Source organism: Melanostigma gelatinosum, assembly GCF_949748355.1.
Source record: "Melanostigma gelatinosum genome assembly, chromosome: 10".
In the NCBI taxonomy this organism is placed as follows: Eukaryota; Metazoa; Chordata; class Actinopteri; order Perciformes; family Zoarcidae; genus Melanostigma; species Melanostigma gelatinosum.
This window is the reverse complement of record NC_136643.1, coordinates 24,143,249-24,170,633: the sequence shown is the minus strand read 5'-3', so window position 1 is coordinate 24,170,633 and position 27,385 is coordinate 24,143,249. Positions and strand designations below refer to the sequence as shown.

At 42.4% G+C, this 27,385-nt stretch overlaps 4 protein-coding genes across 4 annotated transcripts; all 4 read left to right on the top strand.

Moving 5' to 3' along the window:
- Positions 1 to 3,057: 3,057 nt before the first annotated feature.
- LOC306783763 (trace amine-associated receptor 13c-like) lies at positions 3,058 to 4,327 on the top strand (the record flags this gene model as incomplete). Its single annotated transcript, XM_079277562.1, has 2 exons — positions 3,058 to 3,269; positions 3,511 to 4,327. The coding sequence occupies 2 exons, from the start codon at positions 3,058 to 3,060 to the stop codon at positions 4,325 to 4,327; spliced, it is 1,029 nt and encodes a 342-aa protein (XP_079133688.1).
- Positions 4,328 to 9,662: 5,335 nt separating this feature from the next.
- Positions 9,663 to 10,912, top strand: LOC306783243 (trace amine-associated receptor 13c-like; the record flags this gene model as incomplete). Its single annotated transcript, XM_079276814.1, has 2 exons — positions 9,663 to 9,874; positions 10,096 to 10,912. The coding sequence occupies 2 exons, from the start codon at positions 9,663 to 9,665 to the stop codon at positions 10,910 to 10,912; spliced, it is 1,029 nt and encodes a 342-aa protein (XP_079132940.1).
- Positions 10,913 to 16,249: 5,337 nt separating this feature from the next.
- LOC306783283 (trace amine-associated receptor 13c-like) lies at positions 16,250 to 17,469 on the top strand (the record flags this gene model as incomplete). The annotated part of the gene is made up of 2 exons (XM_079276867.1): positions 16,250 to 16,461; positions 16,653 to 17,469. 2 exons carry the CDS (start codon positions 16,250 to 16,252, stop codon positions 17,467 to 17,469), a joined length of 1,029 nt encoding a protein of 342 aa, XP_079132993.1.
- Positions 17,470 to 22,663: 5,194 nt separating this feature from the next.
- LOC306783550 (trace amine-associated receptor 13c-like) lies at positions 22,664 to 23,348 on the top strand (the record flags this gene model as incomplete). Its single annotated transcript, XM_079277258.1, has 2 exons — positions 22,664 to 23,224; positions 23,334 to 23,348. The coding sequence occupies 2 exons, from the start codon at positions 22,664 to 22,666 to the stop codon at positions 23,346 to 23,348; spliced, it is 576 nt and encodes a 191-aa protein (XP_079133384.1).
- Between the last annotated feature and the right edge of the window lie 4,037 nt (positions 23,349 to 27,385).

Genomic DNA, 27,385 nt, shown 5'->3' with positions numbered 1-27,385 from the left:
CATTCGAAGCTGCTGGTCACTTGCAGAAGTTCAATCAGGGAACATACTGGGGAACACCAGACCCTAAGTTAAATAGTTGGGTTTTCTCTTCCCCGAATTGTGAGCTTCGGGGCGCGCCACCCCAGCTGGCCACCACATGCAACCTCACAGCCCCCTTGCCTTTTACCTCAGCTCCTAGTAAACAAAGCCCACCATTGACTGCAGCCTGCCTCTAGTCCCCCCACCATGCATCAATCCTAAACCAGCCACCACCCAGCCAACCGAAGGCTGTTCCTCTACCAGGGCGGTAGGATGGTTTGTATAACTCAGACGACCTAGGATGCAACACCTCTAGCTGCTGATTCCTCCATATCCGCCACGGCACACCAACCTGTCCCCACAATCCAACCAAGAAAGTATCACAATACCCAATTAACGTTAATGCTCCTCAGACAAGGTTTCACCTCTGGCTTCCACCCAGGTTTGCAGGTTGATAGAATCCTTCTAGATATTTAAAAATTTGCAATCAGCCATCTCAGAGCCCAACACAGTCGATAAACCACCGGCCCAGGTAATCCACGACACATTATTGATCAGTCAACTCACTCGCCCACCTTTCCCAATTTTCTTAATCAGTCCATTCGGCGTAGCTACTAGGAAATATTCAAGGAAGAGAGACTCATCATAGACCTCTCATTACCCCAGGGCTCCACCGTCCCAAGCATCAAAAGCCTAATTCCCAGCCCGGACCACTCCATGCACTACACAACAATCGATCACGCTACATCACTCATCTGCCTCACAGGTCAAAGAGCCTGGTCGCCTATGATTGACATCACCAGCGCCTCCGTTGTCCTTCCCACCCGCCCTGACTACCGGTACCTCTCCGTTGTCCTTCCTCCGTTGAGTACTCTGCATAATCCGACCTTTCAAAGAGACGGCCCCCACTCCAGAGTCTCCACTCCCCCAGTTCCCACTGGTCATCGGACAGTCAGCGGTCCATCATTTCTCTCCTCCATCCATCATTCCACGACCCTCTTCCCCTCCTCCTTTGCCTACATCCCATCATCCCACGACACTACATCCCTTCATCCTACGACCCTCATCCTTTTTCATCCCTTACCCTTCATTCCACGACCCTCATCCCTTCATCCCCTACCCTACATCCCTTCATCCCATGACCCTCATCCTTTTTCATCCCTTACCCTTCCTCCCACAACCCTCATCCCTTCCTCCCTCAACCACCTTTCACTCCGAAGTCCATCCCTCTTACTTCAACATCGTTATTAGCATGGTCTTTGTTTGTAAAATCTATTCTAAATAACTCTCTGTCCACTGGCTGTATTCCTTCCTGCTTCAAGCATGAAGAAGCGTTGACCCTCTGGATTTTAAATTTCTTATCAAAAGTCTTAGAAAAGGTTTTAAAATTGTAATAATGATTCCCATCACGTCACAGCACTAAAACTGCTCTCATTAAAGTAACAACTGATCTTTTACGCAAAGCTGATACTAGTAATTGTTCAATTTAATTCTGAATGTCAAATTTGATCTTTCTGTTAGAAAACAAATTACAAAATTCATTCAATCATGTTTAAATCCGTTGAGGAGCATTTCAAAAATCTGGTCTCTCCACTGTTGACCTGAATTTGAGAAGACTTTTATTTCATCCCGGTTAGATTATTAACATGCACTGTATTGAGGGTTAATCCTAAACTATCTCACCCCTTTAGCTACTCGACTGATAACTAACAGGTAAAAATATCACCCAAGCCCCGTTTTAGCCTCCCTGCACAGGTTACTAGCAGGATTTAAAATACATTTTAAGATTTCACTTTTAAAGCAATTCCCGGTTCAGCTCCCAGTTAAATTGTTGAATTGGTACCACCCTATGAGCAGAGCACAGCCTAAGATCCACAGGCAAGGCTCTGCTGGCTGTACCTAAGTCCCTAAGTGAGCTTTTGCAATCATTGCCCCTCAACTATGGAAGTCCCTGCCTGAAGATCTGAGACTTTCAGAATCAGTGAGATGTTTTAAAAGAATTCCCAAAACGTATTCTTGAAACAATGTCAAACACGATTTCAGTGGGTGTTGGGCTTCACCCGGGTTGTGTCTTGTTAACCATTCTGTTCGTGATCTTCATGGATAGGATCTCAAGGTGCAGCCAGGGTTAAGAGAGTGTCCACTTTGTTGACCTTGCTTTTCTTCTCTTTGCAGATTATGTGGTGCTGTTGGCTCACATAGGTGTAGCATCTCGGGACACAGAACAAGAGGCCAGAATCACAGAAGGCACTACACAAGAAGACTACCGGCAGGCTTTAAGGTTCAACAAAACCTCCAGACTCGGCTTGGAGAGGAGAGTCATTGGCAAAACCAAGTTACACGAGAATCACACAAACGGGCAATGAGGGAGCAAACCCGTTCTCACTCCCAATTTCTCAAATATAGACGCTTGGTCAGTATTCCTCAGCATCTGATACCAATGCAGACTTCAGCATCATGTGACACCTGGTTTTCAACTACTACACACCACATCACTTCAGCCCTGATTTTCAACTTGTGAACAGTTTTTGGAGCTCCCCAACAAAAACCCAAGGTAAGAGGTAAATCTGTGTTGGCTCAGCACTTGCACACAGTGCTTCATTGCAAAGCGTGAACTGTTTAAAGATGAGAGCCGGGAGGCTCGCCAGGGCATTGCAGACTAATTTCGCATATCTAGCATGCTAAGTGTTTAAAACAGGCTAATATTTGAACATGCGTTAAGCATGATTATGGCCATGTCACATCGTTTTGGTGAGTCATGTAGTGTGAAAACCATAACGTCTAGACAACTGTCCTAAAAAGGAAACTTTGGCTGTGTTGTGATGTGCCTTGCTGTTCCCCGTTGCAAAGCATGATGGAACTTGTAATTGTTTCGAAAAAAAAGTTAAAAAGAGAAGGGGGAGGTGAAATACAGGTAAATGCCCAATGAAGGTAGATGAAACAGTAATGGTGAAGTTTAGTCACTCCCACTCAGAAAGTTGTCACCAGAGTAAAAGAGCAAGGAGGGATGTGGAGGAAGAACAGAGATTATTCAGTTGTATGACGAGCACAGCAGCATCTTGTCTCCTGTTTCTGACAATGAACAGCTTTGATGAAGCTGAACTTTGCTTTCCAGAACTCCTCAACTCCTCCTGCAGGAAGACCATGCGTCCTCACTCTGTATCTATACTCACTTACATTTTACTGTCCTCCATCTCTCTGCTCACTGTGACTCTCAACCTGCTCGTCATCATCTCCATCTCCCATTTCAAGTATTCATGTTTTATCAATTTATAAAAGTGGTAACTGTACAGAAAGCAATGATTAATGGAACAAAACTAAATATCAGATCTCAGACTGTAAAGGAAATATGTTTTTCTGTTTCAGTCAATGCTTTTATCTCTTAATATAATATATATATATATATATATATATATATATATATATATATATATATATAATTATAAATGTACTACCATTAATGATAAGCATGTTGTTCTCTGATTTCTTCAGGCAGCTCCACACACCTACAAACCTCCTCCTCCTCTCTCTGGCTGTCTCCGATTTCTTCGTGGGCTTCCTCGTGTTCTATCAAATTATGCTCATAGACGGCTGCTGGTCCTTCGGTGACTTCATGTGTATTCTGTATCAGTATCTAGGATACATCATTACCTCTGCATCAGTAGGAACCATGGTGCTCATATCAGTTGACCGATATGTGGCTATTTGTGATCCTCTACATTATCCCAACAAAGTCACACAAAACAGAGTTAAGATCTGTGTTTGTCTGTGTTGGATATGTTCTGTTTTGTTTGACAGTCTGCTGATGAAGGATAAACTGGAACAACCAGGCAGGTATAATTCCTGCTTTGGAGAGTGTGTCTATGTCATTAACTACATTGCTGGACTTGCAGATTTTTTTTTGACCTTTATTGGTCCTGTCACTGTCATCATAGTTCTGTATATGAGAGTATTTGTGGTGTCTGTGTCTCAGGCTCGTGCCATGCGGTCTCATACTGCAGCTTTCACTCTCAAGTGTTCAGTCAGTGTAACTGCTAAAAAATCTGAATTGAAAGCAGCCAGGACTCTTGGTGTTGTTATTGTCGTCTTTCTAGTGTGCCTCTGCCCATATTTTTGTGTTTCACTCACAGGCCAGGACACCTTGCTCAATACCTCATCTGCTACCTTTGTAATCTGTCTGTTCTACTTCAACTCCTGTCTTAACCCTGTGATCTATGCCTTTTTCTACCCCTGGTTTAGAAAATGCATCAGGCTCATTGTTACTCTTAAGATACTGCAGCCTGGCTCATGTGAGACCAACATGCTGTAGAGAAACACTGCATGGTGGCTGTAATAAGACAGAAAAATGTACTTGGTCATGGTGGTGAGAATTTAGTAACAGATGTAAAAGTCTTGGTACAGTGACCTCTGTATGAACACTATTACATGCAGATCATACATGTGTCTTTACATTGTGGACTGTTTCAATGCAACACTGAAATCTACGACTACTCTACTCTAGAAAATGTGTTTTCTGACTCCTGTAAGGCCAACATACAACAAATAAGTTAAAGAATCTTTGCACGAATATAGAAATACTGTTTTCTTGGATCCAACAGGTCTTTAGTTAAACTGCGTGACTTTGATGCATCTCTCTCTTTTCTCTTTAGAAAAAGGAGCCTGCAGCATCATGTCAAGGGCCCTTTCACAGATTTTACAAATGGTCTGCAAAAATGTTTTAATTGGTCGACCTTTTTATTGATTATCTCTTTCAGATAGTTGTGAAACTGTGTTCAGCACATGTCCTTACTTTTATTCAGTTTGGTTAGCCCATACAGTGTGTGAAGGAATAAAATCTGTTCTCTCGTATGCAAGTTTACAAAATCACTCCAATGTACCTTGACTCTGAAAATAACACTAAATATTTATCATTTTTGATCTGCCGCTGTTGGAGGACAACCAAAATGTGAGCCTGCCTCCCTCTCCCCCTTCCTCTGTCACAGAAACACACAGATACATTAACTCTGTCTCTCTTTCCCTGTCACACTCTAATCTGCACATCTTTTCATTACAAGTGGAGTTTTGGTCACCTTTGCTCTCCTTTGTCCTGCAGACCAGAAGGCTATCAACTTTGCCTTAGCTGACCTACCAAATTGTAACAGTCCTCGCTCTACACAAATATCAATCAGATTTCATATTATGTTTGTGTGGTTCTCAATAGAAGCTATTTCTGTATTTTATTTCATTGCTTACACAATAAACCCGAGCTCAAAGCTTTACACAGAAATACAGAGGTCCAAAAACTGAGCTTACAAGCGGGTTTGGGGGCATGTCCCGAGGGAAAAAATGATTTCCCTGATCTAAATATGTGCATTTAAGATGTTTGAAAAGCATGAAGAAATCTGAAAATAAATGTTGACAATGTTTTTAAAAAGTGTTGAAGTAAAAGAAAATGCACACGACTGTTTTCTCTCAATCTCTGTTTTCACTGCTGGTCTGTTTCTCTGTCACTTTGCCAACATGTATACAAAGAATTTACGAAAATGACATACACCTTCTCTAGTTCATCTTTGTGCTTGAGTTTGCCTGAATTATAGAAATATGATAATAATAATATATTTTAATTGTATAGCGCTTTAAAAGGTACTCAAAGGTACTCAAAGGTACTCAAACTACATGGTAAAGACAGAAACAATAAAAGCAATAACAATATAAAAAGTCAGAGAGATTACATTATAACAGTAATAAACTGAACAAAAACATACATAACTAGCATCACAGGTTAGAAGCAGATTTAAATCGATGAGTTTTAAGTGCAGTTTTGAAAGTGACGAGGGATGGATCATTTCTGAGGTGCTGGTGAAAAGAGTTCCAGAGGGAGGTGTATCAACGGAGGAGGCCCTGTCCCCCAAGGTCCGATACGTTGACAGAGTAGGGGGGGTAAGGAGATTGGCGTCAGTGGATCTGATGTTGCGGGTGGGAGTGCGTTGGTGCAGGAGGTCCGAAAGGTATAAAGGTGCTAGGTTGTGAAGGGCTGAGTCCTCTTTCTCCCTGTACCATGACATCATCTGTTCTGCCTTCCCAGACTACAGGCCCAAGTTGGACGACTACTTTTTGCTGATTCTTGACCTGGCCTTGTTGTTCTTTTTATACACATCATGTTAAATTTGCATTCGCAGCTGCTGGTCACTTGCAGCAGTTCAATCAGGGAACATACTGGGGAACACCAGACCCTAAGTTAAATAGTTGGGTTTTCTCTTCCCCGAATTGTGAGCTTCGGGGCGCACCACCCCATCTGGCCACCACATGCAACCTCACAGCCCCCTTGCCTTTTACCTCAGTTCCTAGTAAACAAAGCCCACCATTGACTGCAGCCTGCCTCTAGTCCCCCCACCATGCATCAATCCTAAACCAGCCACCACCCAGCCAACCGAAGGCTGTTCCTCTACCAGGGCGGTAGGATGGTTTGTATAACTCAGACGACCTAGGATGCAACACCTCTAGCTGCTGATTCCTCCATATCCGCCACGGCACACCAACCTGTCCCCACAATCCAACCAAGCACAACCCGTGAAAGTATCACAATACCCAATTAACGTTAATGCTCCTCAGACAAGGTTTCACCTTTGGCTTCCACCGAGGTTTGCAAGTTGATAGAATCCTTCTAGACATTTAAAAATTTGCAATCAGCCATCTCAGAGCCCAACACAGTCGATAAACCACCGGCCCAGGTAATCCACGACGCATTATTGATCGGTCAACTCACTCGCCCACCTTTCCCAATTTTCTTGATCAGTCCATTCGGCGTAGCTACTAGGAAATATTCAAGGAAGAGAGACTCATCATAGACCTCTCATTACCCCAGGGCTCCACCGTCCCAAGCATCAAAAGCCTAATTCCCAGCCCGGACCACTCCATGCACTACACAACAATCGATCACGCTACATCACTCATCTGCCTCACAGGTCAAAGAGCCTGGTAGCCTATGATTGACATCACCAGCGCCTCCGTTGTCCTTCCCACCCGCCCTGACTACCGGTACCTCTCCGTTGTCCTTCCTCCGTTGAGTACTCTGCATAATCCGAGCTTTCAAAGAGACGGCCCCCACTCAAGAGTCTCCACTCCTCCAGTTCCCACTAGTCATCGGACGTCAGCGGTCCATCATTTCTCTTCTCCATCCATCATTCCACGACCCTCTTTCCCCTCCTCCTTTGCCTACATCCCATCATCCCACGACACTACATCCCTTCATCCTACGACCCTCATCCTTTTTCATCCCTTACCCTTCATTCCACGACCCTCATCCCTTCATCCCCTACCCTACATCCCTTCATCCCACGACCCCTATCGCTTCATCCCACAACCCTCATCCCTTCCTCCCTCAACCACCTTTCGCTCCGAAGTCCATCCCTCTTACTTCAACATCGTTATTAGCATGGTCTTTGTTCGTAAAATCTATTCTAAATAACTCTCTGTCCACTGGCTGTATTCCTTCCTGCTTCAAGCATGAAGAAGCGTTGACCCTCTGGATTTTAAATTTCTTATCAAAAATCTTAGAAAAGGTTTTAAAATTGTAATAATGTTTCCCATCACGTCACAGCACTAAAACTGCTCTCATTAAAGTAACAACTGATCTTTTACCCAAAGTTGATACTGGTGATTGTTCAATTTAATTCTTCTAGATTTGATCTCTGCATTTAGCACTATTGATCACTCTATTCTATTACATCACCTTGAAAACTGGGTTGGCATCAGGGTCACTGCTTTTGACTCTTTTAAGTCTTATTTATCAAGGAGAAGTTTCTCACTTGTCATGGATGATACCTCCTCTTCTGTCGCACCTCTGACCTGTGGGCTTCCCAAAGGCTCCATCATTGACTCCTTGTTCTTACTGATCTATACATGCTGCCACTGAGACATAGCATACATGGATACAATATTCACTACCATTATTATGCAAATAACATGCAAATGTATGTCCCATATTAGGCAATGCTCCTAAGTTATTATCAGTGTTGTCAAGTGTTGCATGTCCAAAAAAAGTCCACTGCTGTTATAAAAAAAGAAAGAAAGAAATCTTGGTTCCTATCAACAAATGTTTAACCTGCAGCTTGAAACCTGAATGTCAAATTTGATCTTTCTGTTAGAAAACAAATTACAAAATTCATTCAATCATGTTTAAATCCGTTGAGGAGCATTTCAAAAATCCGGTCTCTCCACTGTTGACCTGATCTTGAGAAGACTTGTATTTCATCGCGGTTAGATTATTAACATGCACTGTATTGAGGGTTAATCCTAAACTATCTCACGCCTTTAGCTACTCGACTTATAACTAACAGGTAAAAATATCACCCAAGCCCCGTTTTAGCCTCCCTGCACAGGTTACTAGCAGGATTTAAAATACATTTTAAGATTTCACTTTTAAAGCAATTCCCGGTTCAGCTCCCAGTTAAATTGCTGAATTGCTACCACCCTATGAGCAGAGCACAGCCTAAGATCCACAGGCAAGGCTCTGCTGGCTGTACCTAAGTCCCTAAGTGAGCTTTTGCAATCATTGCCCCTCAACTATGGAAGTCCCTGCCTGAAGATCTGAGACTTTCAGAATCAGTGAGATGTTTTAAAAGAATTCCCAAAACGTATTCTTGAAACAATGTCAAACACGATTTCAGTGGGTGTTGGGCTTCACCCGGGTTGTGTCTTGTTAACCATTCTGTTCGTGATCTTCATGGATAGGATCTCAAGGTGCAGCCAGGGTTAAGAGAGTGTCCACTTTGTTGACCTTGCTTTTCTTCTCTTTGCAGATTATGTGGTTCTGTTGGCTCACATAGGTGTAGCATCTCAGGACACAGAACAAGAGGCCAGAATCACAGAAGGCACTACACAAGAAGACTGCCGGCAGGCTTTAAGGTTCAACAAAACCTCCAGACTCGGCTTGGAGAGGAGTCATTGGCAAAACCAAGTTACACGAGAATCACACAAACGGGCAATGAGGGAGCAAACCCGTTCTCACTCCCAATTTCTCAAATATAGACGCTTGGTCAGTATTCCTCAGCATCTGATACCAATGCAGACTTCAGCATCATGTGACACCTGGTTTTCAACTACTACACACCACATCACTTCAGCCCTGATTTTCAACATGTGCACAGTTTTTGGAGCCCCCCAACAAAAACCCAAGGTAAGAGGTAAATCTGTGTTGGCTCAGCACTTGCACACAGTGCTTCATTGCAAAGCGTGAACTGTTTAAAGATGTGAGCCGGGAGGCTCGCGAGGGCATTGCAGACTAATTTCACATATCTAGCATGCTAAGTGTTTAAAACAGGCTAATATTTGAACATGCGTTAAGCATGATTATGGCCATGTCACATCGTTTTGGTGAGTCATGTAGTGTGAAAACCATAACGTCTAGACAACTGTCCTAAAAAGGAAACTTTGGCTGTGTTGTGATGTGCCTTGCTGTTCCCCGTTGCAGAGCATGATGGAACTTGTAATTGTTTCGAAAAAAAAGTAATAAAGAGAAGGGGGAGGTGAAATACAGGGAATAGACCAATGAAGGTAGATGAAACAGTAATGGTGAAGTTTAGTCACTCCCACTAAGAGAAAGTTGTCACCAGAGTAAAAGAGCAAGGAGGGATCTGGAGGAAGAACAGAGAAGAATCAGTTGTATGACGAGCAAAGCAGCATCTTGTCTCCTGTTTCTGACAATGAACAGCTTTGATGAAGCTGAACTTTGCTTTCCAGAACTCCTCAACTCCTCCTGCAGGAAGACCATGCGTCCTCACTCTGTATCTATACTCACTTACATTTTACTGTCCTCCATCTCTCTGCTCACTGTGACTCTCAACCTGCTCGTCATCATCTCCATCTCACACTTCAAGTATTCATATGTTTTATCAATTAATAAAACTGGTAAATGTACAGAAAGAAATTATTAATGATATAGAACAAAACTAAATATCAGATCTCAGACTGTACAGGAAATATGTTTTTGTGTTTCAGACAATGCTTTTATCTCTTAATATAATATATATATATATACATATATAATGTAAATTGACTACCATTAATGATAAGCATGTTGTTCTCTTATTTCTTCAGGCAGCTCCACACACCCACCAACCTCCTCCTCCTCTCTCTAGCTGTCTCAGATTTCTTCGTGGGCTTCCTCATGTTCTATGAAATTATGCTCATAGACGGCTGCTGGTTGCTCGGTGACTTCATGTGTATTCTGTATCAGTATCTAGCATTCCTCATTACCTCTGCCTCAATAGGAACCATGGTGCTCATATCAGTTGACCGATATGTGGCTATTTGTGATCCTCTACATTATCCCAACAAAGTCACACAAAACAGAGTTAAGATCTGTGTTTGTCTGTGTTGGATATGTTCTGTTTTCCTTCACAGTCTGCTGCAGAAGGATAATCTGGAACAACCAGGCAGGTATAATTCCTGCTTTGGAGAGTGTGTCATTGTCATTAACTACATTGCTGGACTTGCAGATATTTTTTTGTCCTTTATTGGTCCTGTCACTGTCATCATAGTTCTGTATATGAGAGTATTTGTGGTGTCTGTGTCTCATGCTCGTGCCATGCGGTCTCATACTGCAGCTTTCACTATCAAGTTATCAGTCAGTGTAACTGCTAAAAAATCTGAATTGAAAGCAGCCAGGACTCTTGGTGTTGTTATTGTCGTCTTTCTAGTGTGCCTCTGCCCATCTTTTTGTCTTTCACTCACAGGCCAGGACACCTTAATCAATGCCTCATCTGCTACCTTTGTAACATGTCTGTTCTATTTCAACTCCTGTCTTAACCCTGTGATCTATGCCTTTTTCTACCCCTGGTTTAGAAAATGCATCAGGCTCATTGTTACTCTTAAGATACTGCAGCCTGGCTCATGTGAGACCAACATGCTGTAGAGAAACACTGCATGGTGGCTGAAATAAGACAGAAAAATGTACTTGGTCATGGTGGTGAAAATTTAGTAACAGATGTAAAAGTCTTGGTACAGTGACCTCTGTATAAACACTATTACATGCAGATCATACATGTGTCTTTACATTGTGGACTGTTTCAATGCAACACTGAAATCTACGACTACTCTACTCTAGAAAATGTGTTTTCTGACTCCTGTAAGGCCAACATACAACAAATAAGTTGAAGAATCTTTGCACGAATATAGAAATACTGTTTTCTTGGATCCAACAGGTCTTTAGTTAAACTGCGTGACTTTAATGCATCTCTCTCTTTTCTCTTTAGAAAAAGGAGCCTGCAGCATCATGTCAAGGGGCCTTTTACAGATTTTACAAATGGTCTGCAAAAATGTTTTCATTGGTCGACCTTTTTATTGATTATCTCTTTCAGATAGTTGTGAAACTGTGTTCAGCACATGTACTTACTTTTATTCAGTTTGGTTAGCCCATACAGTGTGTGAAGGAATAAAATCTGTTCTCTCGTATGCAAGTTTACAAAATCACTCCAATGTACCGTGACTCTGAAAATAACACTAAATATTTATCATTTTTCATCTGCCGCTGTTGGAGGACAACCAAAATGTGAGCCTGCCTCCCTCTCCCCCTTCCTCTGTCACAGAAACACACAGATACATTAACTCTGTCTCTCTTTCCCTGTCACACTCTAATCTGCACATCTTTTCATTACAAGTGGAGTTTTGGTCACCTTTGCTCTCCTTTGTCCTGCAGACCAGAAGGCTATCAACTTTGCCTTAGCTGACCTACCAAATTGTAACAGTCCTCGCTCTACACAAATATCAATCAGATTTCATATTATGTTTGTGTGGTTCTCAATAGAAGCTATTTCTGTATTTTATTTCATTGCTTACACAATAAACCCGAGCTCAAAGCTTTACACAGAAATACAGAGGTCCAAAAACTGAGCTTACAAGCGGGTTTGGGGGCATGTCCCGAGGGAAAAAATGATTTCCCTGATCTAAATATGTGCATTTAAGATGTTTGAAAAGCATGAAGAAATCTGAAAATAAATGTTGACAATGTTTTTAAAAAGTGTTGAAGTAAAAGAAAATGCACACGACTGTTTTCTCTCAATCTCTGTTTTCACTGCTGGTCTGTTTCTCTGTCACTTTGCCAACATGTATACAAAGAATTTACGAAAATGACATACACCTTCTCTAGTTCATCTTTGTGCTTGAGTTTGCCTGAATTATAGAAATATGATAATAATAATATATTTTAATTGTATAGCGCTTTAAAAGGTACTCAAAGGTACTCAAAGGTACTCAAACTACATGGTAAAGACAGAAACAATAAAAGCAATAACAATATAAAAAGTCAGAGAGATTACATTATAACAGTAATAAACTGAACAAAAACATACATAACTAGCATCACAGGTTAGAAGCAGATTTAAATCGATGAGTTTTAAGTGCAGTTTTGAAAGTGACGAGGGATGGATCATTTCTGAGGTGCTGGTGAAAAGAGTTCCAGAGGGAGGTGTATCAACGGAGGAGGCCCTGTCCCCCAAGGTCCGATACGTTGACAGAGTAGGGGGGGTAAGGAGATTGGCGTCAGTGGATCTGATGTTGCGGGTGGGAGTGCGTTGGTGCAGGAGGTCCGAAAGGTATAAAGGTGCTAGGTTGTGAAGGGCTGAGTCCTCTTTCTCCCTGTACCATGACATCATCTGTTCTGCCTTCCCAGACTACAGGCCCAAGTTGGACGACTACTTTTTGCTGATTCTTGACCTGGCCTTGTTGTTCTTTTTATACACATCATGTTAAATTTGCATTCGCAGCTGCTGGTCACTTGCAGCAGTTCAATCAGGGAACATACTGGGGAACACCAGACCCTAAGTTAAATAGTTGGGTTTTCTCTTCCCCGAATTGTGAGCTTCGGGGCGCACCACCCCATCTGGCCACCACATGCAACCTCACAGCCCCCTTGCCTTTTACCTCAGTTCCTAGTAAACAAAGCCCACCATTGACTGCAGCCTGCCTCTAGTCCCCCCACCATGCATCAATCCTAAACCAGCCACCACCCAGCCAACCGAAGGCTGTTCCTCTACCAGGGCGGTAGGATGGTTTGTATAACTCAGACGACCTAGGATGCAACACCTCTAGCTGCTGATTCCTCCATATCCGCCACGGCACACCAACCTGTCCCCACAATCCAACCAAGCACAACCCGTGAAAGTATCACAATACCCAATTAACGTTAATGCTCCTCAGACAAGGTTTCACCTTTGGCTTCCACCGAGGTTTGCAAGTTGATAGAATCCTTCTAGACATTTAAAAATTTGCAATCAGCCATCTCAGAGCCCAACACAGTCGATAAACCACCGGCCCAGGTAATCCACGACGCATTATTGATCGGTCAACTCACTCGCCCACCTTTCCCAATTTTCTTGATCAGTCCATTCGGCGTAGCTACTAGGAAATATTCAAGGAAGAGAGACTCATCATAGACCTCTCATTACCCCAGGGCTCCACCGTCCCAAGCATCAAAAGCCTAATTCCCAGCCCGGACCACTCCATGCACTACACAACAATCGATCACGCTACATCACTCATCTGCCTCACAGGTCAAAGAGCCTGGTAGCCTATGATTGACATCACCAGCGCCTCCGTTGTCCTTCCCACCCGCCCTGACTACCGGTACCTCTCCGTTGTCCTTCCTCCGTTGAGTACTCTGCATAATCCGAGCTTTCAAAGAGACGGCCCCCACTCAAGAGTCTCCACTCCTCCAGTTCCCACTAGTCATCGGACGTCAGCGGTCCATCATTTCTCTTCTCCATCCATCATTCCACGACCCTCTTTCCCCTCCTCCTTTGCCTACATCCCATCATCCCACGACACTACATCCCTTCATCCTACGACCCTCATCCTTTTTCATCCCTTACCCTTCATTCCACGACCCTCATCCCTTCATCCCCTACCCTACATCCCTTCATCCCACGACCCCTATCGCTTCATCCCACAACCCTCATCCCTTCCTCCCTCAACCACCTTTCGCTCCGAAGTCCATCCCTCTTACTTCAACATCGTTATTAGCATGGTCTTTGTTCGTAAAATCTATTCTAAATAACTCTCTGTCCACTGGCTGTATTCCTTCCTGCTTCAAGCATGAAGAAGCGTTGACCCTCTGGATTTTAAATTTCTTATCAAAAATCTTAGAAAAGGTTTTAAAATTGTAATAATGTTTCCCATCACGTCACAGCACTAAAACTGCTCTCATTAAAGTAACAACTGATCTTTTACCCAAAGTTGATACTGGTGATTGTTCAATTTAATTCTTCTAGATTTGATCTCTGCATTTAGCACTATTGATCACTCTATTCTATTACATCACCTTGAAAACTGGGTTGGCATCAGGGTCACTGCTTTTGACTCTTTTAAGTCTTATTTATCAAGGAGAAGTTTCTCACTTGTCATGGATGATACCTCCTCTTCTGTCGCACCTCTGACCTGTGGGCTTCCCAAAGGCTCCATCATTGACTCCTTGTTCTTACTGATCTATACATGCTGCCACTGAGACATAGCATACATGGATACAATATTCACTACCATTATTATGCAAATAACATGCAAATGTATGTCCCATATTAGGCAATGCTCCTAAGTTATTATCAGTGTTGTCAAGTGTTGCATGTCCAAAAAAAGTCCACTGCTGTTATAAAAAAAGAAAGAAAGAAATCTTGGTTCCTATCAACAAATGTTTAACCTGCAGCTTGAAACCTGAATGTCAAATTTGATCTTTCTGTTAGAAAACAAATTACAAAATTCATTCAATCATGTTTAAATCCGTTGAGGAGCATTTCAAAAATCCGGTCTCTCCACTGTTGACCTGATCTTGAGAAGACTTGTATTTCATCGCGGTTAGATTATTAACATGCACTGTATTGAGGGTTAATCCTAAACTATCTCACGCCTTTAGCTACTCGACTTATAACTAACAGGTAAAAATATCACCCAAGCCCCGTTTTAGCCTCCCTGCACAGGTTACTAGCAGGATTTAAAATACATTTTAAGATTTCACTTTTAAAGCAATTCCCGGTTCAGCTCCCAGTTAAATTGCTGAATTGCTACCACCCTATGAGCAGAGCACAGCCTAAGATCCACAGGCAAGGCTCTGCTGGCTGTACCTAAGTCCCTAAGTGAGCTTTTGCAATCATTGCCCCTCAACTATGGAAGTCCCTGCCTGAAGATCTGAGACTTTCAGAATCAGTGAGATGTTTTAAAAGAATTCCCAAAACGTATTCTTGAAACAATGTCAAACACGATTTCAGTGGGTGTTGGGCTTCACCCGGGTTGTGTCTTGTTAACCATTCTGTTCGTGATCTTCATGGATAGGATCTCAAGGTGCAGCCAGGGTTAAGAGAGTGTCCACTTTGTTGACCTTGCTTTTCTTCTCTTTGCAGATTATGTGGTTCTGTTGGCTCACATAGGTGTAGCATCTCGGGACACAGAACAAGAGGCCAGAATCACAGAAGGCACTACACAAGAAGACTGCCGGCAGGCTTTAAGGTTCAACAAAACCTCCAGACTCGGCTTGGAGAGGAGAGTCATTGGCAAAACCAAGTTACACGAGAATCACACAAACTGGCAATGAGGGAGCAAACCCGTTCTCACTCCCAATTTCTCAAATATAGAAGCGTTGTCAGTAGTCCTCAGCATCTGATACCAATGCACACTTTAGCATCATGTGACACCTGGTTTTCAACTACTACACACCACATCACTTCAGCCCTGATTTTCAACTTGTGCACAGTTTTTGGAGCTCCCCAACAAAAACCCAAGGTAAGAGGTAAATATGTGTTGGCTCAGCACTTGCACACAATGCTTCATTGCAAAGCATGAACTGTTTAAAGATGTGAGCCGGGAGGCTCGCGAGGGCATTGCAGACTAATTTCACATATCTAGCATGCTAAGTGTTTAAAACAGGCTAATATTTGAACATGCGTTAAGCATGATTATGGCCATGTCACGTCGTTTTGGTGAGTCATGTAGTGTGAAAACCATAACGTCTAGACAACTGTCCTAAAAAGGAAACTTTGGCTGTGTTGTGATGTGCCTTGCTGTTCCCCGTTGCAGAGCATGATGGAACTTGTAATTGTTTCGAAAAAAAAGTTAAAAAGAGAAGGGGGAGGTGAAATACAGGGGAAAGCCCAATGAAGGTAGATGAAACAGTAAGGGAGAAGTTTAGTCACTCCCACAAAGAGAAAGTTGTCACCAGAGTAAAAGAGCAAGGAGGGATGTGGAGGAAGAACAGAGATGAATCAGTTGTATGACGAGCAAAGCAGCATCTTGTCTCCTCTTTCTGACAATGAACAGCCTTGAAGAAGCCGAACTTTGCTTTCCAGAACTCCTCAACTCCTCCTGCAGGAAGACCATGCGTCCTCACTCTGTATCTATACTCACTTACATTTTACTCTCCTCCATCTCTCTGCTCACTGTGACTCTCAACCTGCTCGTCATCATCTCCATCTCCCACTTCAAGTATTCATGTTTTATCAGTTTATAAAAGTGGTAACTGTACAAGAAATGGTTAATGGTAGAGAACAAAACAAAATATCAGATCTCAGACTCTAAAGGAAATGTTTTTCTGATTCAGTCAATGATTTTATGTCTTAATATAACATAGATTGACTACCAATAATGATAAGCATGTTGTTCTCTTATTTCTTCAGGCAGCTCCACACACCCACCAACCTCCTCCTCCTCTCTCTGGCTGTGTCAGATTTCTTCGTGGGCTTCCTCATGTTCTTTCAAATTGTGCTCATAGACGGCTGCTGGTTGCTCGGTGACCTCATGTGTATTCTGTATTGTGTTCTGGACCATATTATTACCTCTGCCTCAATAGGAACCATGGTGCTCATATCAGGTGACCGATATGTGGCTGTTTGTGATCCTCTACATTATCCCAACAAAGTCACACAAAAAAGAGTTAAGATCTGTGTTGGTCTGTGTTGGATATGTTCTGCTTTCATTCAGACTCTGCTGCTGAAGGATAATGTGGAACAACCAGGCAGGTATAATTCCTGCTTTGGAGAGTGTGTCGTTGTCATTAACTACATTGCTGGACTTGCAGATATTTTTTTGTCCTTTATCGGTCCTGTCACTGTCATCATAGTTCTGTATATGAGAGTATTTGTGGTGGCCGTGTCTCAGGCTCGTGCCATGCGGTCTCATACTGCAGCTTTCACTCTCAAGTTATCAGTCAGTGTAACTGCTAAAAAATCTGAATTGAAAGCAGCCAGGACTCTTGGTGTTGTTATTGTCGTCTTTCTAGTGTGCCTCTGCCCATATTTTTGTGTTTCACTCACAGGCCAGGACACCTTAATCAATGCCTCATCTGCTACCTTTGTAATATGTCTGTTCTACTTCAACTCCTGTCTTAACCCTGTGATCTATGCCTTTTTCTACCCCTGGTTTAGAAAATGCATCAGGCTCATTGTTACTCTTAAGATACTGCAGCCTGGCTCATGTGAGACCAACATGCTGTAGAGAAACACTGCATGGTGGCTGTAATAAGACAGAAAAATGTACTTGGTCATGGTGGTGAGAATTTAGTAACAGATGTAAAAGTCTTGGTACAGTGACCTCTGTATGAACACTATTACATGCAGATCATACATGTGTCTTTACATTGTGTACTGTTTCAATGCAACACTGAAATCTACGACTCCTCTACTCTAGAAAATGTGTTGCCTGACTCCTGTAAGGCCAACATACAACAAATAAGTTGAAGAATCTTTGCACGAATATAGAAATACTGTTTTCTTGGATCCAACAGGTCTTTAGTTAAACTGCGTGACTTTAATGCATCTCTCTCTTTTCTCTTTAGAAAAAGGAGCCTGCAGCATCATGTCAAGGGCCCTTTCACAGATTTTACAAATGGTCTGCAAAAATGTTTTAATTGGTCGACCTTTTTATTGATTATCTCTTTCAGATAGTTGTGAAACTGTGTTCAGCACATGTACTTACTTTTCCTCAGTTTGGTTAGCCCATACAGTGAGTGAAGGAATAAAATCTGTTCTCTCGTATGCAAGTTTACAAAATCACTCCAATGTACCTTGACTCTGAAAATAACACTAAATATTTATCATTTTTGATCTGCCTCCGTTGGACAACCAAAATGTGAGCCTGCCTCCCTCTCCCCCTTCCTCTGTCACAGAAACACACAGATACATTAACTCTGTCTCTCTTTCCCTGTCACACTCTAATCTGCACATCTTTTCATTACAAGTGGAGTTTTGGTCACCTTTGCTCTCCTTTGTCCTGCAGACCAGAAGGCTATCAACTTTGCCTTAGCTGACCTACCAAATTGTAACAGTCCTCGCTCTACACAAATATCAATCAGATTTCATATTATGTTTGTGTGGTTCTCAATAGAAGCTATTTCTGTATTTTATTTCATTGCTTACACAATAAACCCGAGCTCAAAGCTTTACACAGAAATACAGAGGTCCAAAAACTGAGCTTACAAGCGGGTTTGGGGGCATGCCCCGAGGAAAAAAATGATTTCCCTGATCTAAATATGTGCATTTAAGATGTTTGAAAAGCATGAAGAAATCTGAAAATAAATGTTGACAATGTTTTTAAAAAGTGTTGAAGTAAAAGCAAATGTACACGACTGTTTTCTCTCAATCTCTGTTTTCACTGCTGGTCCGTTTCTCTGTCACTTTGCCAACATGTATACAAAGAATTTACGAAAATGATATACGCCTTCTCTATTTCATCTTTGTGCTTGAGTTTGCCTGAATTATAGAAATATGATAATAATAATATATTTTAATTGTATAGCGCTTTAAAAGGTACTCAAAGGCACTCTACATGGTAAAGACAGAAACAATAAAAGCAATAACAATATAAAATGTCAGTGAGATTACATTATAACAGTAATAAACTGAACAAAAACATACATAACTAGCATCACAGGTTAGAAGCAGATTTAAATAGATGAGTTTTAAGTGCAGTTTTGAAAGTGACGAGGGATGGATCATTTCTGAGGTGCTGGTGAAAAGAGTTCCAGAGGGAGGTGTATCAACGGAGGAGGCCCTGTCCCCCAAGGTCCGATACGTTGACAGAGTAGGGGGGGTAAGGAGATTGGCGTCAGTGGATCTGATGTTGCGGGTGGGAGTGCGTTGGTGCAGGAGGTCCGAAAGGTATGAAGGTGCTAGGTTGTGAAGGGCTGAGTCCTCTTTCTCCCTGTACCATGACATCATCTGCTCTGCCTTCCCAGACTACAGGCCCAAGTTGGACGACTACTTTTTGCTGATTCTTGACCTGGCCTTGTTGTTCTTTTTATACACATCATGTTAAATTTGCATTCGAAGCTGCTGGTCACTTTCAGAAGTTCAATCAGGGAACATACTGGGGAACACCAGACCCTAAGTTAAATAGTTGGGTTTTCTCTTCCCCGAATTGTGAGCTTCGGGGCGCACCACCCCATCTGGCCACCACATGCAACCTCACAGCCCCCTTGCCTTTTACCTCAGCTCCTAGTAAACAAAGCCCACCATTGACTGCAGCCTGCCTCTAGTCCCCCCACCATGCATCAATCCTAAACCAGCCACCACCCAGCCAACCGAAGGCTGTTCCTCTACCAGGGCGGTAGGATGGTTTGTATAACTCAGACGACCTAGGATGCAACACCTCTAGCTGCTGATTCCTCCATATCCGCCACGGCACACCAACCTGTCCCCACAATCCAACCAAGCACAACCCGTGAAAGTATCACAATACCCAATTAACGTTAATGCTCCTCAGACAAGGTTTCACCTTTGGCTTCCACCCAGGTTTGCAAGTTGATAGAATCCTCCTAGACATTTAAAAATTTGCAATCAGCCACCTCAGAGCCCAATACAGTCGATAAACCACCGGCCCAGGTAATCCACGACGCATTATTGATCGGTCAACTCACTCGCCCACCTTTCCCACCTTTCTTAATCAGTCCATTCGGCGTAGCTACTAGGAAATATTCAAGGAAGAGAGACTCATCATAGACCTCTCATTACCCCAGGGCTCCACCGTCCTAAGCATCAAAAGCCTAATTCCCAGCCCGGACCACTCCATGCACTACACAACAATCGATCACGCTACATCACTCATCTGCCTCACAGGTCAAAGAGCCTGGTCGCCTATGATTGACATCACCAGCGCCTCCGTTGTCCTTCCCACCCGCCCTGACTACCGGTACCTCTCCGTTGTTCTTCCTCCGTTGAGTACTCTGCATAATCCGAGCTTTCAAAGAGACGGCCCCCAAAGAGTCTCCACTCCTCCAGTTCCCACTAGTCATCGGACGTCAGCGGTCCATCATTTCTCTCCTCCATCCATCATTCCACGACCCTCTTTCCCCTCCTCCTTTGCCTACATCCCATCATCCCACGACACTACATCCCTTCAACCTACGACCCTCATCCTTTTTCATCCCTTACCCTTCATTCCACGACCCTCATCCCTTCATCCCACGACCCTCATCCCTTCCTCCCTCAACCACCTTTCGCTCCGAAGTCCATCCCTCTTACTTCAACATCGTTATTAGCATGGTCTTTGTTCGTAAAATCTATTCTAAATAACTCTCTGTCCACTGGCTGTATTCCTTCCTGCTTCAAGCATGAAGAAGCGTTGACCCTCTGGATTTTAAATTTCTTATCAAAAGTCTTAGAAAAGGTTTTAAAATTGTAATAATGTTTCCCATCACGTCACAGCACTAAAACTGCTCTCATTAAAGTAACAACTGATCTTTTACGCAAAGCTGATACTAGTAATTGTTCAATTTAATTCTGAATGTCAAATTTGATCTTTCTGTTAGAAAACAAATTACAAAATTCATTCAATCATGTTTAAATCCGTTGAGGAGCATTTCAAAAATCTGGTCTCTCCACTGTTGACCTGAATTTGAGAAGACTTGTATTTCATCCCGGTTAGATTATTAACATGCACTGTATTGAGGGTTAATCCTAAACTATCTCACGCCTTTAGCTACTCGACTTATAACTAACAGGTAAAAATATCACCCAAGCCCCGTTTTAGCCTCCCTGCACATGTTACTAGCAGGATTTAAAATACATTTTAAGATTTCACTTTTAAAGCAATTCCCGGTCCAGCTCCCAGTTAAATTGTTGAATTGCTACCACCCTATGAGCAGAGCACAGCCTAAGATCCACAGGCAAGGCTCTGCTGGCTGTACCTAAGTCCCTAAGTGAGCTTTTGCAATCATTGCCCCTCAACTATGGAAGTCCCTGCCTGAAGATCTGAGACTTTCAGAATCAGTGAGATGTTTTAAAAGAATTCCCAAAACTTATTCTTGAAACAATGTCAAACACGATTTCAGTGGGTGTTGGGCTTCACCCGGGTTGTGTCTTGTTAACCATTCTGTTCGTGATCTTCATGGATAGGATCTCAAGGTGCAGCCAGGGTTAAGAGAGTGTCCACTTTGTTGACCTTGCTTTTCTTCTCTTTGCAGATTATGTGGTTCTGTTGGCTCACATAGGTGTAGCATCTCGGGACACAGAACAAGAGGCCAGAATCACAGAAGGCACTACACAAGAAGACTGCCGGCAGGCTTTAAGGTTCAACAAAACCTCCAGACTCGGCTTGGAGAGGAGTCATTGGCAAAACCAAGTTACACGAGAATCACACAAACGGGCAATGAGGGAGCAAACCCGTTCTCACTCCCAATTTCTCAAATATAGACGCTTGGTCAGTATTCCTCAGCATCTGATACCAATGCACACTTTAGCATCATGTGACACCTGGTTTTCAACTACTACACACCACATCACTTCAGCCCTGATTTTCAACTTGTGCACAGTTTTTGGAGCTCCCCAACAAAAACCCAAGGTAAGAGGTAAATCTGTGTTGGCTCAGCACTTGCACACAATGCTTCATTGCAAAGCGTGAACTGTTTAAAGATGTGAGCCGGGAGGCTCGCCAGGGCATTGCAGACTAATTTCGCATATCTAGCATGCTAAGTGTTTCAAACAGGCTAATATTTGAACATGCGTTAAGCATGATTACGGCCATGTCACGTCATTTTGGTGAGTCATGTAGTGTGAAAACCATAACGTCTAGACAACTGTCCTAAAAAGGAAACTTTGGCTGTGTTGTGATGTGCCTTGCTGTTCCCCGTTGCAAAGCATGATGGAACTTGTAATTGTTTCGAAAAAAAAGTTAAAAAGAGAAGGGGGAGGTGAAATACAGGTAAATGCCCAATGAAGGTAGATGAAACAGTAAGGGGAAGTTTAGTCACTCCCACAAAGAGAAAGTTGTCACCAGAGTAAAAGAGCAAGGAGGGATGTGGAGGAAGAACAGAGAAGAATCAGTTGTATGACGAGCACAGCAGCATCTTGTCTCCTGTTTCTGACAATGAACAGCTTTGATGAAGCTGAACTTTGCTTTCCAGAACTCCTCAACTCCTCCTGCAGGAAGACCATGCGTCCTCACTCTGTATCTATACTCACTTACATTTTACTGTCCTCCATCTCTCTGCTCACTGTGACTCTCAACCTGCTCGTCATCATCTCCATCTCCCACTTCAAGTATTCATGTTTTATCAATTTATAAAAGTGGTAACTGTACAAGAAATGGTTAATGGTAGAGAACAAAACAAAATATCAGATCTCAGACTCTAAAGGAAATGTTTTTCTGATTCAGTCAATGATTTTATCTCTTAATATAAGATTGACTACCAATAATGATAAGCATGTTGTTCTCTTATCTCTTCAGGCAGCTCCACACACCGACCAACCTCCTCCTCCTCTCTCTAGCTGTGTCAGATTTCTTCGTGGGCTTCCTCATGTTCTTTCAAATTGTGCTCATAGACGGCTGCTGGTTGCTCGGTGACTTCATGTGTATTTTGTATTATGTTCTGGACTATATTATTACCTCTGCCTCAATAGGAACCATGGTGCTAATATCAGTTGACCGATATGTGGCTATTTGTGATCCTCTACATTATCCCAACAAAGTCACACAAAAAAGAGTTAAGATCTGTGTTTGTCTGTGTTGGATATGTTCTGCTTTCTTTCAGATTCTGCTGCTGAAGGATAATCTGGAACAACCAGGCAGGTATAATTCCTGTTTTGGAGAGTGTGTCATTGTCATTAACTACATTGCTGGACTTGCAGATATTTTTGTGTCCTTTATTGGTCCTGTCACTGTCATCATAGTTCTGTACATGAAAGTATTTGTGGTGGCCGTGTCTCATGCTCGTGCCATGCGGTCTCATATTGCAGCTTTTCCTCTCGAGTGTTCAGTCAGTGTAACTGCTAACAAATCTGAATTGAAAGCAGCCAGGGCTCTTGGTGTTGTTATTTTCTTCTTTCTAGTGTGCCTCTGCCCATATTTTTGTGTTTCAATCACAGGCCAGGACTCCTTAATCAATGCCTCAACTGCTGCCTTTGTAATGTGTCTTTTCTATTTCAACTCCTGTCTTAACCCTGTGATCTATGCCTTTTTCTACCCCTGGTTTAGAAAATATATTAAGGTCATTGTTACTCTTAAGATACTGCAGCCTGGCTCATGTGAGACCAACATGCTGTAGAGCAGGGGTCTCAAACTCCCGGCCCGCCACGTCATTTTATGTGGCCCGCGAATCCGCCAGCACAAAGAAAGAAAATAAAAATAAATTTTTTTTTTTTTTTTTTAAGTTAGACTTGATCATAAAAATATCCCCATCGTCGAAATTATGAGATAGAAAGTCGAAGTTATGAGATAGAAAGTCATAACTATGATAGAAAGTCATAATTCCGAGATAGAAAGTCAAAACTATGATAGAAAGACATAATGATGAGATACTTAAACACAGAAGCAGCTCTTTGGCTGGTTACTGTACATTTGAAATGGAAATGTATTGTGAGAACATTGAAGACTACTTCAAACGTGGCTTTAAAAACACATGAAATACTTCATGTCGGATTGTGCAAACGCACCCTTGAAAGGATTTTAAGCTTTGAACAAAGTTATTGTAATAACTTGTGTTTGATATTTGTCTTTGCTATTTTCTTTAATAGTTTGATCTTTGATAGAGTAATGTGGGTTTCTTAACCCTAAATTAAAAGGATTTAAGTTATAATGACAGAAATGTGCTTAAATATGTGTTTACATTTATATAACTGCATGTACAATATTTTTACACTTGAATAAACAATAATCAAATGCAGAGACAGTTATTTACCAATATGTTAGGAGTAGTTACATTTACACAGTCTACATTTACAACCGGCCCTTTGAGGCCGACCGTGATGCTGATGTGGCCCGGAGTGAAAATGAGTTTGAGACCCCTGCTGTAGAGAATCACTGCATGGTGGCTGTAATAAGACAGAAAAATGTACTTGGTCATGGTGGTGATAAATTGAATAACATGTAAAAGTTTTGGTCCACTTGGTGTCACTCCTGAATCACGTTTCAACCAAGTGACGAGTTTCGCTAATTCACGTTGTAAATATAAAACGCTCACAACGACTCGCGCAACAACTCGGCAAAAAGGTGCACGTGAGAAAAAGGCCGCGAGTCTGAGACAACACTGAAGTTAAATTTAACACTAACTACCTTTTGTCAAACACACAATAAAAACGACTGAATGTAATTAGACCGCAATAACGCTCACGTTACTTCCAAAAGTGCTTATTCAGTTTAACAGACAGAAAAGAAATTAATTTAAACTAATTGGCTTTAAAGTGAATCCTTGTAGGAGGGCCCATGCACTCAAAGGGAAGGTTTGTCCCAGATAATATTACAACTCCCCACACACGCAGTATTTGCTATTTTACTGTCATCTATGGGCATTGAAAACAATACAACACTGTCAATCATCCACATTGACCTCTCATGCTCACATTGTGGAGTTTGATGTTAGCTAGTTAGCCTAGCTAACTTAATGTGCGAGCACATTTGAGCTAACGTTAGCTTTCAACTCCGTCAGGTTAGCCCTCTGCTATTCGGTATTTCAAGACACAAAAACAACTGGAGTGTATGTTGAACAACAATATTAAGTTATTCCAATTGTTCTTTTCTGCTGAAATGCCAAAATGTGGTTTCATAAGTGATTTAGAGAAACTTACCACAGTCTGTCGAGAACTGCAAAATGGCGCGGTGAAACTCCTGATCCGTTTGAAAGGAGAAGGAGGTGGGCGGAGCTTTCCAGAGTACAGAGTTCTTTCCAGAGTACACTACGTCTTGTAACAGTGAACAATGACATCAACACTGGGGGGCGTTTTACTCTTGCTGTTGTTGTAATAACTCTGAAATAGTCAATGTACTTTGACACTGTAAATTTTACACTGAAAAGTTTAACTCTGATTATTTTCACCAACACTGGGCGATAAATTGGTAGCAATTACTCTTGCTGTTGTTGTAAGAACTCTGAAAGAGTCCATATACTTTGACACTGAATATTTGACAGTGGGGAATTTACTGTGCATGGTTTCCATTTCATCCTTGCTGGTAAAGTGGATTAGCTGTATACACTCTAAAAACTGTTTTCAAGGCCAAATTAAAGGCATCATATTGCAATCATTTATTTAGTTTTGAGTCTGTTTCAACTGAGTGCAAGTCCCCCACAAAAAGCCCATATAGGCCCACTAGGTTAGGCCATATGAGTCAATGTGAGTTCTCATCGTGGCCCACAGTAATTTCAAATTGGGTCGATTTAAGCCCTTTTTGGGCCCAAGGCACTATATTCCGCTTTAAGCTGATTGATAGACACCAACCAAACTGACTGGATAAAGGTTAATTGCTGCAGCCCACCTACTTCTTCAGAACAAATGTGGCCACAGCGAAGCCAGGTAGTACGCAACTGGGTTCATCAAAGAGCATGGGAAACGTTGGAGTTTGATTCATCACAATAAGCCAGCACTATCAAATGTATTAAATGTTTTATGCACACTTCTATGAAATCAGCATATTAGAATAAGTGTTAATGTTGTATGATTTAACTGATCCAAGTAACTTGTTTGACTCGATGCATAATTTGAAGAGAACTAAACATTTTTAAAAGTACACTTTGACCCCTGGGAAGATTGGTATCAGGAGAACATGCCTGAACATGTCCAAACATGCCTGGCCAAGCCTGAGCAGGAACGCTTGGGACTTCCCGAAACACCATTAGAAAAATGAAACCTGGGTGGGCCAGGTAAAATATTTCAAGATAATTATCGTAATTCCGCGAGCAGGACCACTCCTTAACCCTACCACTTCCTGCATCCATAAATACCCGCCTAACCCGCTCCTCTTGTTCCGCTCTCGTATTCGGTATCCCTCCCTCCCTCCCTGTTTTTTCTCCTTCTCTCTCTTCCTTCCTCTCCTTTAGGTAGGGTCCTGAGGGGATTCCCTATCCAAGCTTCCCCACAACTCATTCGGCTAACCGGACGAGCTACATGTAGCCCAAGCCTCACATCTCAATGACGTTTACCTTCAATAAATCTGTTAAACGCTTATATTTGATGGTGTGGTCCTTGCTTGTGACTACACTTTTGTTTCCAGATCAACAGAAGAAAAGTTTAAAAAGAGAGGAGGAGCTCCAGCCTCAGATGGAGACATAAACTATATAAGACAGTGTTCAGAGCAGAATATTTAGTTGGTCTCTGGAGGCTTGCTCGGGTGAATTCTTTGCTTAAAAATATAAACTCCATTGCATTGAATTCTGATCATTTCCAGTGATGTCTTCAAACACCTTTAAGACACCAATAGCTGTAAACTACAGAATAGACAAAGTGTTGGAGCAGCAGTTTAGACTTCATCAACTGGTCCAGCTTAAACTTCTGCTTTCCAACAGAAGATGTAGTAGTTGTATCCACCACAGAGGGAGGGGTCAGGTGCCTCACATCCACCCCTACCCCCCGCGTCCTGTGTGGTTCCAGCAAAGACAGACCCTGAAAAGAAGTCAAATATGTCCAAGAGATATCTGTATGACCATACAAGATGTCTACCGTACAGCCATACATATGTCCTCAGTCACCCCACCGAACAAGGCCGCCAACACTCCCAAGCTGATTTGTGCGCAGAACACAGTGGGAGAGTCTCTTCATGCCTGCCTATAGGCTTGTGAGATGCACTCACAAACCCATCCCGTCAGGTGTTCTTAGATAAGGCTTCACCGGCCACACCATCCTCAAAGCACAAACAGTGCGTCTAATGGGGGCCGTGCATTCATCATAACATTCCAACTCGTAAATTATGGAAAGTAAATACAGCTTAGCCTCCTGTCCCTAACGTAACCTCATACACCGCATCAAGGTCTAACATTACCTCATACGTTGCAACATGGTCTAATGTGATTGCTTACCTTGCATCATGGTCTCACGTGACCTCATACAGTACATCGCGGGAACTTTTTCAAACCACCCTCTACACACCCTTTCCCTACCCACTGCCTTTCCGCTTGTGCACTCACAAACACATCCCGCCAGGTGTTTCT